We start from the raw sequence: 14,474 nt of genomic DNA, 5'->3' as shown, positions 1-14,474 counted from the left end.
TTCTATTTCTTCCCCAGGCATTTTTCAAGTAATATTTTACTCTTCAAAATTACGCTTCAAAATACGCTAAAAAAACAGACAGATAAGTGATATTTGATCAGAGAAAAATTTGATTATTTAAAAGAGCTAAATTAAAATGAATATCAAATTATTGCTTGTATTAAAGTAGAGAAACGTTTTAAAATAAAGTAGTTTGCCTACATTGAATTATACTACTACTTTTTTCGTCCAATAGATTAAAACAATTTTGATAAACTCATTTCTTGTTACTGTAATACGATGACTGTATACATTTCCACCACGTGGTGAGATGGATTTTATCACGTTAGACGTTTCGAAACATTTCTTTTTGAGCGTGATAGAAAAAATCGTTGACGTTATAGATCGATCAAGATTAAACATCACTAGCTGGCCACTACAGTTCGATCGAGATTAGATATTCGGAATCTATTATTATTAAAAGCCAACGTTTCTTTTATAGCGTTTCGCGATATTAATACGGCTTGTCGGCAGTGGCTCTTTGAATCTTCTGCACGAGGCAAATTTGGCATTGTGCCCGTGGCCGATGTATGTCGCGAGGAACGGTGAAACGAAATCAGTCCTTCTGCTGACTTTGTCGTCATCGTTGCATCGCGACACACTGCCAAAATAGCGAACAAAGTAGCAAGAGTACTACGTCCTGTTGACGTCAACTGCACGTCGAGGAATTTTTTGAAGTATACAATCGCATATCGAATCAATGTTTTTCTTAATGATGACTGTGTTGAAGTCAATCTTAGCATGTACGGTCAATTACGGCACATAAAGTAGTATATTTTTTCTTTTGCTAATATTATATTTAATTTCTTACATTCTTTTAGCTAGCAAAGAATAGCAACGTCTTTATTTTAATGTCAAAATGACGATAAATAACGTAAGCTTGCTATTTGAGTTTATGTATAAGAAAATTATGTTGTATAGTCACTTAAAAAAATTACATACAATAAAATATTACGCGTTATAACTCGGCATTAATGCCAAGGTTTCTATTTGTAGAAGAATATCTCTATGTAAGCATATTTAAAAAGTAAGATATGAAAATACAAAGAAATGCATTTTAGACACTGAGAAAAAAGTTGCTGTTTCAAAAAATATTATAATTTATTATAGATTCAACTAAATACAGCGATCACAGATTGTCAAAGAAATAATACGTTGATATGACTCACGTATATTTAACTTAAATATTTGAATTAAATCACTTGAATTAAATTAAAGAAATTTGGCATCGCATTTCCAGCATTCAAAAATTTGTAAGAGGCAACCTTGTCTGGTACAAAATAATTTTTTTATCGTAAACGAGTATCATTTGTAGCATTAAACGCATAACCGAAAATAAAATTTAATTTGCCAAATGTACAACGGAGAATAAGAGTTAATCGAGTGAACACCAGCCGGGCAAATGTAATAATCGCGAATACGATACACACGCGGAGCATACATATCTACAGTTTCTCCTCTCATCTCTCATGGACGGATCTTGTTACGACACAAGTCTCGGGGACGATGGCTTTCTCGAGAATCATGACCTCGCGTCAGCTTTCAAGGCTTGCTGCTAACCGTTTTTGATTTTCACTACTTAACTCAGCGACGCAAAATCGACGTCAATAAATAAAGACCGTTAACGTCATCTTTCGCGACGTCTTCACTGACGCATAAGATAATCGACATTAATTCGAATAAACGTCAGATTAAGATCATATTTTATATTTCGATATGCATAAATTATACATAATTATTTTATTAATATTTCATTTCATTTATCTTATTCTGTTTTATGAATTGAAATGAAACAGATATTTTTTATATAGCATATCTTTAGATTAAATGCATTATGACAATCATATCGAAATAGTTGCGACCAACGGAAATGCGTCAATTATTTTTTTATATTTTAAATAATATTTTTGTTTTCTTGTTTGATTAAGTAAAAGAAGTTATGATAAATAAAAAGTTTTGAATGCGAACGTGATATTGTAAAATATTTCATAAAATATAATTGTGATCGTGTGTAAGAGCAACAAAGAGATGAACCTATCTGCCGGTTTCGTTTTTTTTACTCCGCTATCACAATATCGATCTCAGTGTCAATAAACGCTCATTGAGCGAAAGACTTAATCGATCATCAATGCAGCTGTCATCGGTATCGCATATCGCTTAGAAGCTGCAGTCGAGAAATTTAATACTGAATACTCCTACGCTTCCTTAATCCGTAATCAGCGTTCAGCGTAATCATCCGTGAAATCTAAGCCTTTCAACATTTATATACTGTAATATTAAACTGATGTACAGTGAGTACAAGAAGTATTCGTACAGAGAAAATATTTTTTAAAAAAACTTTATTTTTAAAAATTAAATATTATCCAGCGAGAAATGAGTCATTGAATTGATGTCGAATCGATATCGATATAATGATTTCAACACCAATTTGATGTCAATTCGATGTTTAATTGATGATCATTTTTTGCTGGGTAATTAACAATTTATTTATAAAGTATAAAATAGACTGTATGTTTCTTAAAATTATATATACCAAAAAGATGTATATTAATTATAGAAAATATATTATCTGAAAAATAAGCGAAATTTAAAAGTTCCATTGTTTGAATGCTCAAAAAATATTCATACAATCGAGAAATTTAGCTTATAATATCAGAAATACATGCGAAGCTCATTTGTATATGTTAGAATATATTCATTGTATAAAATTGCTAATAGCAGAATATATTCATTGTATAAAATTGCTAATTAATGTTTATTTTATACAAATAAGATTTTTTTTAATAAAAAATTTTCTTGTACGAATATTTTTTGCTCTCACTGTATATACATATTATATTCTATACATAAGTTCAGAAATTTGCGAGTCAATTAATACTACGCGAAGAAAATTTTCGAAAAATTAAGTAGAAAGGTCATTTGTAAATTTCTGTTTTAAGTAGCAGCTGTTGAGATAATAAGGGTGCAGTGTGGCTAATTACGGATTACATTTAGACGATTACCTGTCTATAAGTGACGCATGCGGTAGTGTAGTGAACACTCCTCTTTGGTAAGTTCGCACTTTAGCATACTCACAGATAAATGTAATTGGCCATACTTAAACTCTAAAAAACTACTGCTTAAGATAAAAATTTACAAACAATTTTTTTTACTTAATTTTGCTTAAGAGTTTTCTTATTATAATATTTTAATTTGTGAATTTCCGGATATAACCTGCATATATTTTATATTTATACATACGAAATATACTTTGCGAAATATTCAGCAATGTGTAATATATATATTAAGCTGAATATTACGTGTCATAATTGGATTGTTCATAATCGGAAAGTCCATACAAATTTTCAAACAAAAATTAAATAAAAATTTTTTCAGTTAAAAATATATAATTTTAATCTATAATATATACATCATTTTCTGTTCCACAATATTTTTTCATCTCTTTCGAGTAATTTTATAATTCTTTTCCCATAGAAGTTCTATATTTCTAAATGTCATCTACTAAAAAAATCCACAATAATTGATAATTAGTTTGCATTCTTCAATATGTTACTTGTATTTTGCACTCAACACAAAATTGATATAGTTAAATCGCACACATATAAAGTTCTCAAAAATAAATAAAGATAAGTAATTATTTTAGAACAAACACACACACAAGTGACGAATAAGTAGTTCTTCTTTCCGTGCAATTTTATTTCTCGTATCTATACTCGAGCATTCTCTTATGATTTCAGGCACGGAGAGATGCCCTCAGAAGGGAGTCGTCAAGCTGGTGGCCTCGAAACTGCTAAGGGCGCTGTCCGAGAAAGGATTGGCCTTGCTCGTCAACCACGGCATTCCAGAATGGAAGGTATAATGAGAAAAAGAGGGAGAGATGCGTTTGCAAAACGATTAGCGATCGCGAGGCTTCCTTTGATTGATCAGGCGCCGGTTTCGGTCTTGCCGATTTTTCCGTCCCTCGCAAATGTGGTCAATATCATGCGTTGTCGCAATTTACCGCCGTGACCAAATAATTTGAAGCACCAATTGAAACGAGTTGAATAATTGATGATCTTGTCACAATGTTGAAATATGTCGAGTGCCCAATTACCTGAAAAGAAATAACATTAATTATCGAGTAATTTTGTTTATAGACATTCGAGAAAATATATTAAAAAATGTTTTAGAATCAACGACTTTACTGACAATTACATAAAAATGCGTTCTATCGTCAATCTTAATTGTAATTCACAAGGCTAATTAATTAGTCATAATTAGTTAATTAAAGCGTAATTAGAAATAAGCTTTGATGCTAAATATTAAATTGTAAATGCAATATTACTTTTGTTGATATTAATTCGTGGTACATAATATCGTTGGCGTTATAATTAGTTAACAATAGCAGTTAATAATCTTCTCCTCAACTAAGAGAGAGAACTTTTATAGAGGAATGTGTCAGAGTTTCATAATTTACATAAATTAAAGATTGTTTTTCCTTCGTTATCGAACGCTTATCTCGGAATTCGATATCTTGGAGCAGCGAGTAAGTCAAGTAGCAGTTGCGTTTTCAAGGGCCCACGATAAATACAATGCTTGTGGCGCGATGGCCTTGCCGGCATTCATGCCTGCTATCGGAAACTTAACTGCGGGTGATACGGCGACGGCCGTATTGCAGTATTTCGTGCGATAATCCGCACTACGACTTACGTACTTGCAATCGCCAACGTTCGTCGATGAGTAACGGCTGCAAGAATATTACTCGTGCGTGTGCAGGCGCAAGAAAACACACTGAAAAAAAAAACAGTGCAGACGTGTCGCTAATACATCATCGCAAGAAGATAAGACGTTTTCTCAAGGATACTTTTGTAAAGTATCGCCCTGAACGAAGTTCATGAGATTTCGATTCGATCCCGAGCACTAGTCAATGCAGTAGTCAGAAGGTTCATTAAAACGCCAAGTAATCATTTATCGTTTAAGATAAATATACCGAATGAGTCTGATACAAGTCATTAAATTCAACAGGCGTGGTCTTTGTTCAACACGAACTTGATTTTTTTAATTTGTCCGTGTTATCGATCGGTAGATTGTCGGAATTAATGTTAGAGTAGTCCATGGATCCTCATGTCTTCCTTGATACTTTTTCTACGTAGAAAAGAAATGTTTGTTGAGATTAACCATCGGCTTGTATCTTGATAGAGTTGATTTACTGTTTTTGCCCCACCAATTCCAATGATCGCATTATAGCACTTCAAAAATTTCGAAGTTTACGAGAAAAAAACCGCCGCGTGTCTTCGATCGTTGAATTTTTACTGATTGTCTCAGATCTTTTCAAACAGTTTGTGTAAAAAGAAACCTTTGCATCTTTAAAATCTTTTTATTGACCGTCACAAATCTCGCGATTGAAATATAATTTGTGAGAAAAAAAAAACCTTCGCGCGTCTTCGATTATTTTTAAAGATCCGTTTTTTTATTCCTGTATTAGAATTCTCTTTCTCGCTTTCGCCAAATATCAAACATATATCTATTCATTTATGTTCCAAAAGTTTAGCCACAGAGAACAGACTTACTGACTGTTTCAGATCTCGCAATCAAATCACAATTTATGAGAAAAACATTTGTCGGACGATTTCGCAATCAAATTACAATTTGCGATAAAGAATCGTTACGCATTTTCGATCATTCTCAGCTGCTACACTGCTGTAGATTTTTGTAGAAAATCACAAACCGTGAAGCGACGGCAATGGACAATACGCGGGCAGAATATGCTGGAACAAAGCCACACTCGTCGCAATCGACGATGCACTTTGTTCCACGTACTAGTTTCCATTTCCAGTTATTGAAATAGCATGCGGATAAGCGCGCGTCGACATGCAACGATTATTCCGCGACGGAATTAGGAGCGATAATTCTCGGGTTTTTTCCTCCATCACGCCGATCTTTTCTGTCATTACGTAACGGACACATGTGATATTACGCCACCGATAATATCAGAATCAACATCGTGCTCGATCATCTTCCGTAGAGGTACTGTCCGTGGCGGCCGTGGCTAAGAGAACCGTGTCGCGTGACATATGACCCACGTGAATCACTGCTCGGTCTTCGATACGTTACATTATTCGTGACATTACCTTCCCGATATTACTTGTCATTCGAGGAATCGCGCGAATGCCGCGAATGCGGCATGTTATGACACCCTACGCAATGGCTGCGTTCAGTAAAAAAAGTAACTTTGCAACTGCTGTAAAATTCTTTGATATGATCTTGCCCTTAGCTCCTCACTGGATTTAAATGTATAAACCAATCATATAAAATATCGTACAACAGTTGCTGTTTTTTTCTGCTGAACGCAACCAGTTATACGGCGTTCGACATGTTGCGTGTATTTAAAACCGCAAAGAAAAAAACTATAAAAATGCGCAATTTCTTGAAAAGAAATCTTCGTTGAAGATCGACGCGATTAAATGAAGTAGTAATTTGAATAGTTAAATTTGAATTGTAAATGCGATTATTCGCAAGGAAAATTGAAACAAAAATCGTGTAAATCGGGTGTCAGTGTATAATTTCTCAACGATTTATTTAAGAACGATTGTTTTTATATATAATAATATTGTGACTACGTAAAAGCGATGTCGCAAACTGCAATGTGGCTCGCATCTTTTTTGCGAAAATATTAACTTCTCCATGCGCTCTGCTGCTCTTGTCTTTCCTTTTTTCGCGTTGGAATTATTTTCTAATTAGATGAAACTTATCGGTCAAAAATGTCCGATTCGCCATTTGCGAAACTGACTTATTGTTGAACGTTATCGGAATGATCTAGATATCATCGCAACGTGTTCCTCCGCGTTACGCATGTTTACCCCTTAACAATGTAACGCGAAATTTGAAAGATGCGATTATGTTGTCGAGATACAAGAGAGATACGCGAATCTTCATTCGGAGCAATAATTTTCATCGAAAGCGGATCTTCTTATCATTACGTAAATATTCGTTTTTTTCTTTCTATTATGTTTCGTTCACACCTAATGGCGACGTCAAAGCGAAAAATCTTATAATCGTTCCACCTTGCAAGCTTCGTTATAAATTTATTTTTTATATTTTGCAGATGAAGGCAGCTTACAGAGTTCTAGACACATTTTGCGAATTGCCGGATGAAACGCGAGCAAAATACGAACGCGTTTCGCCAGATAATCACGGCTACGTTAAACCAGGCACGGAGAAGTAAGTTGAAAAATTGCGTTCTCAAATTGTTTTCGTAATTGAATTTGCTGCAATTCGATTTAATGAACGTTCTCTTCTATTAACCGACCGCGATTTGTAGATTAATAATGAAAAGCAACATGTATTGTTCGGTTCCATATTCTGAAAATATTTTTGTTTCTCTCTAATAAAGTTGATTATTACATAATTATATCACTTATTTGCTATGATAACAGAACTGTAAAATTGTCAGTTTTTAGTTGCTTACAGAAAAAAGCAAATCAAGAAAAAAAAATACTTTAAAAGAACATACTTTTATTTTTATACAATCAGTTATTCGAAATTGCATTTCAAAATATAAGATTTTTATAATTCAAAATATTTAAATTCATTTTCTGGAAAACTTTGTTTTTTGATCTCTCTATCGTTGTAACAAATCATTATTGTAACAAATGAGCGGTATGTTTTGTTCACACATAAATTTTGGAGCACAATCATATATATATCTAAATTTATATTTAAATAAATTATATTTAATTTGTGAATATTTAAACTTCAAATAATTATTTTTCAGTGGATGTGGGGTATTCTTTAAAAAAGTTTATGAAATTTGCATGTATTGTAGTAGTCCCATATAAGTTTCTATCAGCGTTTTATTTAAATTGAATTTATTTTCTTATGTGATAAGATTTTCGGATGAGATGGAACTTCGCCATGCGTTTAACGTAACCGGATGTGAACGAATTCTACCGGAAGATGAGGTTCCTGGATATAGATCAGCAGTGGACGAATTAGCACGTGATTTCAAGCAACTAGCCACCATGCTTCTTACAGTAATAATCCTTGTCTTATTTAATAATTACGTTTCATTTGCATATATGAATTTAATTCCTAGATTCTGTTTATTATTTTATCTCTTTCTGTGAACATCTTTGCTCTATTATCATTTTATCTATTCTTTCGCGGTAAGAGTGAAGAATCTTGCTGTGTTTGAATTGTAACTCTCAGTGAGAGTTGTCTAGCCACTATATATAGAATGAAAAACCTGGTTTGCCGCAGGCTCTGTCTGTGGGTTTGGAACAGTCCCACAACTTCCTGTTGTCGAAGCACGCGCACATACTCGGCCCTGGCAACGCATCCACCCTGCGTCTCCTCTATTATCCGCCACTCGGTACACCGGTACAAGGACTGACCCGATGCGGCGCCCATTGCGACTATGGCACTTTCACTTTGTTGGCGCAAGTATGCAGATTACGAGATTACATTACACGCTTGCAACTTATAGTTCGTCCACTACAAAGCTACAAAATCGTAAATTTTTTGAAAAATCCTTTTCACAACGCGCTCTGTATGTAATGTATTATAAATTCTACGTATCTTTATAATTTTGTCGAAACTGACAGAGATATCTCGGCACGTTCATTCGCGCAATACAATGCGCAATTGTTTCACGATAAGCGGCTCTATCAAATAAAACATGCAGATATTTAGATGCGTCGAGAAGACTAGGCAAGAATTAAAAGATAATGAATTATTAAACATTAAGCACACAGAAGTGATTTAAATACAGTATATCGCAAATTGCGATTGAATATCAAATCGATATAAAAGTAACATTGTATTATGTGCAGTATACATTTATATGTACAGAACGCTACTAATTATTATTAATTATATCCTATAATTTATGCAAAACGATAAAATATTTTCAGGACTGCGAGGGTGGCCTTGAAATTCAAACTGGGGAAAGATGGGCTAGAGTAGGCCATCTTCCAGGCGCCATATTAGTGAACACTGGAGAGTTATTGGGACACTGGACCAACGAGCAGCTTCCAGCACTCAGACATCGTGTTGTTATGCCAGAACACTGTGGCCGCGGCCGTCATTCCATCGCTTTCTTTGTACATCCAGATGACAATATTCCTATCGAGCCGTTAGATACAAAGATCACCATAGCCAACCAGAAAACAACTCTTTGCTGCTACCCGAAAAAGAAACGTAGTGTCTTCACGGCGTGTCAGCATATTCAACGTCGTCTTCGCGAGACTTACGCGTCTTAATATGCTGTATGCGAACCTGAATATTCTGTCAGACTGACCTAATGGACCTAAAAACCGGAAGCTATAAGTCTTAGGAAACTATAAATCTTAACGCTCATCGAGTTGCAACAAAAATAAAATTTCGCGGAAATTCGAAAGAGGTTGATTTTATGGGTAGTGAAATTAAGATCACCATAAGCTACGTTTTAAAGTATGACCAACATATCTTGCTGTATATTGCTTGATATATACTATAAAAACAAATATTAAAAAGTATTACGCATAATATCCATTCCATTTAGGGTGAACAAAGGACCAGATCGCCGATAATTCTAATTCTGACGATTAACGGCATAGCTTGGCTGTCTTAATTTCACGATTTACGTTCAAGAATCAGACACCCTTACGAAGCGAAATTACGAAACTGAATGTCAAAGAAAAATGTAAAAAGAATGTAAAAGAAAATTGCGATTCTCTCAGTCAGTAATAAATAAATTTGTACTTAATTCGGAAATATTTCCATCATTCCTGTACCTAATAACTAACTCGAATGAAGAGATTATTTTGCTTCATTTAATCTTGCAATCTTTGAAATTGTTTAGAATCCAGGATCCCAGTCAGTTTCTTGTGATTTCTGATACGTTTGATAACAAATTAAAATATCCCCAGTTTTGAAAGATACTGTCGGATCTTCGAATCTCAAACCGCATTCTACATCAGTCTTGATTATTTCTGTTTCATTTTTCATATATCTCATCGACATCAATTTTCCTAAAAAGTTAAATGTAAATGTCATTTTATTTCTCTTTTAGGATTTTCTCTCATTCAAGTATTATTTTTACCGGTAAAGAGAACTTCCTGTTCACGCATCAATCGGTACGTTGCATTTTTCTTGAGTTTGCCTTTAATGCACCGACAACCCGCAACTTTTACTTTGTTTTTTTTATCTGTGATTTCGAACTCTTGCAATACATTTGCTTCACCTGTAAAGAAATCAATGGTCAAGATAAATATACGATTACTACTGTGACTCATGCTCTCTCATACCTATCACTTCTTCGGCGTCAACCCGTGGAAGTCTCAAATTTATCTCCTTTTTAACATCGTCAATGAGCTTATATATCACATTGTATGGACGGATCGATATCTTTTTTTCATTAGCTTCCTGTTGCAAGTTTTTCATTACGCCAACGTTAAAAGGATATATGATGGCTATAAATATTTCATAATATTGAGATTTATAGAGGATAATCTTAATCGATATCATGCATAATTAAAAGGATATATAATAGCTGTAAATATTTCATATTGAGATTTATAGAGGATAATACTAATCGATATCATGTATGTCTTACCATTAAACATGTCTGCCATTTGTAAATCTGTCTCTGCAACAGGTCCAACGCCATAATGAATGACATTTAATTCGCATTTGTCATCACTCCTGTAGGTGTTAAAAACGTCTAATATAGCTTCTACAGAGCCAGCGACATCACCTTTTATGATAACGTTAAGTTTAGGTTTCTCATCATCATCATCAGATCTTTCATTTCTAACAATTGCTGATAGCTTTTTATATCTGCCGATTGCTCTTCTCTTTATCTGTCGTTCCTTATATTCCTATAATTATCGAATAAAGACAGGATAAACACATGGAAATAAACAAGGTCACACAATAGTATGTATCTTTGCTATATTTTATATTACATTATATATTATAAAAAAAAACTTACTTTCAGATATTCTTCTCGCTTTTTGTCCGCTGCAATTTTATGTTCTTGCGCCAATTGTGTAGCTTTCTCCGCTTGTCTGTATCGCATTACTGTGCGTGCTTTCTTCTCATTCTCAACTTCTAATATTTCATCTCCGGCAGTAGGTAAATCCTTCCATCCGATAATCTGCACTGCATCGGATAATTTGGCTTCCGTAACTGGATTTCCGGAATGGTCGAACATAGCTCTTACTTTAGCCCACGTTAACCCGCTCACTATCATCAAATAGTTTAGTAATTTTGAAATGTTAATCAAATAAAAACATTATTAGATTAACATTTCAAAATTACTAAACTGTCTTAAAATATATTAGAAGAGAAAAAAAGGTTTATGCAAAACTTTTCAAGGATACGTTTTGTGGAACTAAATTATTTTTCTGAAGAAATCGCTTATATCGTTTTCTTTATCTTTCATATTTGAGACAAAATATTTTGCTCTTACCAAGGTATGCACCCTTTCTCAGGGTACCACGCTGAATCAAAGCTGTCGCTAATTTGCCACGGTGCGGATCGGTAAAACATTCAATTACGACAGCTTCAACTAATCCCGTTGGATCACCCTTTAATCCCACGAGTTCGGCTTGTAATGCTATAGTCTCTATCAAAGTATCTAAATTAGTTCCGTGTAAAGCTGATATATTAACGCTCTGAATGTCCCCGCCCATTGCCTCAACTTGAATCTCTTGTTCCGCAAGCAACTTTTGCGTTCTTATCTAAAATGTATATATTATAAACTATGTTGCTCTATTATTAATTATTCTGATCATTAATTATCTTATTAATTATTGATCATTAAAATAAATGTTGAAATCGCATACAATATCGGCTTCTGGTTTATCAATTTTGTTGATAGCCACGATAATCGGAACATTCGCTGCTTTTGCCATATTTATACTTTCTATGGTTTGTTCCATCACTCCATCATCTGCTGCAACCACTATTACTATAATATCAGTTACTTGTGCGCCTCTCATTCGCATAATATTAAAAGCGGCATGCCCAGGAGTATCCAAAAATGTAATCATTTCTCCCGTTTCCAATGTTACTATATTGGGATATTAGAAAAAACTTGTTAACATAATAAATAACAATAAATAAAGGGCAAAGTAAGAGTCAAACATTTTTTAAATTGTCACACAATTAAATAGAATAAATTACAAATAAAGAAAAATAAAATTGAAAAAAATAATAAAAAATTCAATTTAAATTCAAATAATTCAAGTTTCGGCTACCGGATTAAGCCCTCTCTAGACATTAACTTATCATAAAAATCTCTGTATAAAATTAATTATCAAAAATGTTCCCATATTCATTATAATCACAGCTCGGGTGAGTCTTGGTAGAACTCGACATTATTCACATACAATTGAACAGTCAAATGTGTTTCATATCTCTTGGAAAAAGTTCTAGTTGATAAAAAAGACAAAGACTTCTTACGAAAAAATAAACACAATCAAATTAACATACTGGAATTCTAACAAGTAATTAAAACTCACCAAAAATTATGTATGAATTATTCAAACAAGTGTATCCATATAAGTATTTAGTGGAACGCAGATATGCAAGACGGATATTGTGTATCGATTATAATGTACGTTCGCTGAATTGTTAACATAATGTATACAATGATAAATGCAATAAGATTGTATTATTTACCATTGAAAGCTCCAATATGTTGAGTGATACCACCAAATTCCATTTTTACAACTGATGTGTTACGTAATGTATCTAGCAATGTAGTTTTGCCATGATCAACATGGCCCATAATTGTTACTACTGGACGACGTTTTATTAGTACAGATTTATCTGGTAAAGGTCTAGTAAATAAAATATAAATGAAATATAAACAATACAAATTCTATCAATCTTATCCTATATTTGATTAAGGCCTGTTTCCACTAATGTAAATTAATTTTAATTTAATCTCGATTCAACTTTATATCTTTTCCTAATTTTTAGAACTAGAAACTAAAATGTAAGTTAAATTGAGATTAAAGTTGATCTGCATTAAGATAGAAATGGATATATAATATAGTTAATTATTAGTACCTTTTAACAACATTGCAATCCTGTGTATTCTTTTCTATTTTGTTATCTGATCTAGATATCATTTTAAACTTTGCCCCAAGTGTCCGCACAACATTATACAATATATTCGGATCCTCTATAATAGTATTTCTATCGTAACGTTTAAATGAATCAAAGAGAGAAATTGCATCCATGACATTATTTATATCCCTTCCTGCAGATGCTGCCAGTTCTGATACCGTCATTTGTTTCCATACATCCACGACTGGCAAACGTTTTTTCGGTTTGAGTTGAACAAAAATATTCTGTTGCAATAAATGATTTTAAATTTTGATATCACATACTATCTAGAAATTAAATGCTTACATATAGAGCATTCAGTGATTTTATAAATTTAAAATTGTACCTTCTTTGATTTGTTCTTGAAACATTGTGTTGTATGATAATGCCGACATTGTGTACATATGAGAAATATACTATGAAAGTTATACTTCTGTACATTATCGCTTTTAACAATATCACAGAGTGGCTGCCTCAGTAAACTGTAAATTGTAATATAAAATTACAGAAAATATACTCTCCATATATTTATGCAAGTTATTGCGTAACGATTTTAAATTTTTAAAGAGTAAGGAAAATTGATAACACTGTACAGTGTAGAAGGTTATGTTTCTCCTTTGTAAGAATATTTTAATTTTTCACAATGCTCTCATAAATGAAATACACATACTGTGCAGCAAATCTTGAAGATGCAACTTTGATCATTGTGATAATGTCTTCAGGAAAAAAAATAATCACCTAAATTTTGTACACGTTCTGATCAAGGAAGTAGCCATGTTTACATCAGCTGTTGATTACACAACCAGATTAGCTAACTTTGAAAAACTAAAGTAATTCTGTGTCTCAGCAAAGACTAGACAAATTTGAGAGCGGCCATTTCCGATCTTTTTCGTGTGACGCTCGAAAACTTCCATACACTAGCGCCACCAACATCATTTTTATGAAAACTACGTCACACATTAGAGATTTACTTTTCTGTTCCTGCACGAGGATTGCATTAGAACTGAACTAAATTGAACTAGTGCAATAAAGAACTGATGAATATAAGGGCCGCGACACAGACTTTTGCATAACGCATAACACATAGTGTGGAGTTTTGCAATTCGAACGCGACCTACCGAGCACCACCAATATCAATTCAGAGACCTGATTTCGATCACTTTTCAAAGCCTAGTTCGCTCTCTTTAATCTCTATTTTCCATGCCGAATATATAACGTGAATTTGCTTCTCATGGTCGATAGATGTCGTGCGCAGTTCGCGGCGATCGGAATTAGATCGTGAACGTCATTCATGATATGCGATAAATACATATATTATATCGTTGATAACTTTTTCATCGTCAACGTCACGTGTCGTG

At 33.4% G+C, this 14,474-nt stretch overlaps 2 protein-coding genes across 4 annotated transcripts in view; one reads left to right on the top strand and one right to left on the bottom strand.

Moving 5' to 3' along the window:
• LOC108753900 (UPF0676 protein C1494.01-like) overlaps positions 1 to 9,729 on the top strand; it is a 19,826-nt gene extending 10,097 nt beyond the window's left edge. The window contains exons 2-6 of the mRNA XM_018495868.1: positions 3,777 to 3,892; positions 7,124 to 7,239; positions 7,907 to 8,051; positions 8,278 to 8,460; positions 8,931 to 9,729. Of these exons, the coding sequence (XP_018351370.1) occupies positions 3,777 to 3,892; positions 7,124 to 7,239; positions 7,907 to 8,051; positions 8,278 to 8,460; positions 8,931 to 9,278 (908 nt within the window). The 3' untranslated portion in view covers positions 9,279 to 9,729. The remainder of the gene's footprint in view (positions 1 to 3,776; positions 3,893 to 7,123; positions 7,240 to 7,906; positions 8,052 to 8,277; positions 8,461 to 8,930) is intronic.
• Positions 3,916 to 13,905, bottom strand: LOC108753899 (translation initiation factor IF-2, mitochondrial). Of its 3 annotated transcripts, XR_001939674.1 has the most exons (12): positions 13,855 to 13,905; positions 13,463 to 13,598; positions 13,078 to 13,361; positions 12,685 to 12,845; positions 11,847 to 12,073; positions 11,471 to 11,741; positions 10,991 to 11,244; positions 10,613 to 10,877; positions 10,305 to 10,469; positions 10,100 to 10,240; positions 9,792 to 10,028; positions 3,916 to 4,132 (listed from the first exon to the last, which is right to left on the bottom strand). XR_001939674.1 is itself a non-coding variant. In XM_018495866.1 (11 exons), the coding sequence occupies exons 1-11, from the start codon at positions 13,890 to 13,892 to the stop codon at positions 9,856 to 9,858; spliced, it is 2,115 nt and encodes a 704-aa protein (XP_018351368.1). In that variant the 5' UTR covers positions 13,893 to 13,905; the 3' UTR covers positions 9,776 to 9,855. The 3 variants fall into 3 exon arrangements, 2 of the variants coding, with proteins under 2 accessions (XP_018351368.1, XP_018351369.1); XM_018495866.1 differs by lacking the exon at positions 3,916 to 4,132 and having other exon boundaries at positions 9,776 to 10,028; XM_018495867.1 differs by lacking the exon at positions 3,916 to 4,132 and having other exon boundaries at positions 9,776 to 10,028; positions 13,787 to 13,897.
• Positions 13,906 to 14,474: the final 569 nt, after the last annotated feature.

The sequence above is a fragment of the Trachymyrmex septentrionalis genome, unplaced genomic scaffold, assembly GCF_001594115.1.
Source record: "Trachymyrmex septentrionalis isolate Tsep2-gDNA-1 unplaced genomic scaffold, Tsep1.0 scaffold73, whole genome shotgun sequence".
NCBI lineage: Eukaryota > Metazoa > Arthropoda > Insecta > Hymenoptera > Formicidae > Trachymyrmex > Trachymyrmex septentrionalis.
The sequence above is the reverse complement of the archived record's forward strand: the minus strand, read 5'-3'. Positions and strand labels throughout refer to the sequence as shown.

Coding starts and splice junctions, on each gene's coding strand:
- LOC108753899 (XM_018495866.1), bottom strand. CDS start 13,892: ATGGCTACTTCCTTGATCAGAACGTGTACAAAATTTAG. Junction 11,742..11,846: donor ATAAACCAGAAGCCGATATT/GTATGCGATTTC, acceptor TATACATTTTAG/ATAAGAACGCAAAAGTTGCT. Junction 10,878..10,990: donor AGCGAGAAGAATATCTGAAA/GTAAGTTTTTTT, acceptor CGATAATTATAG/GAATATAAGGAACGACAGAT.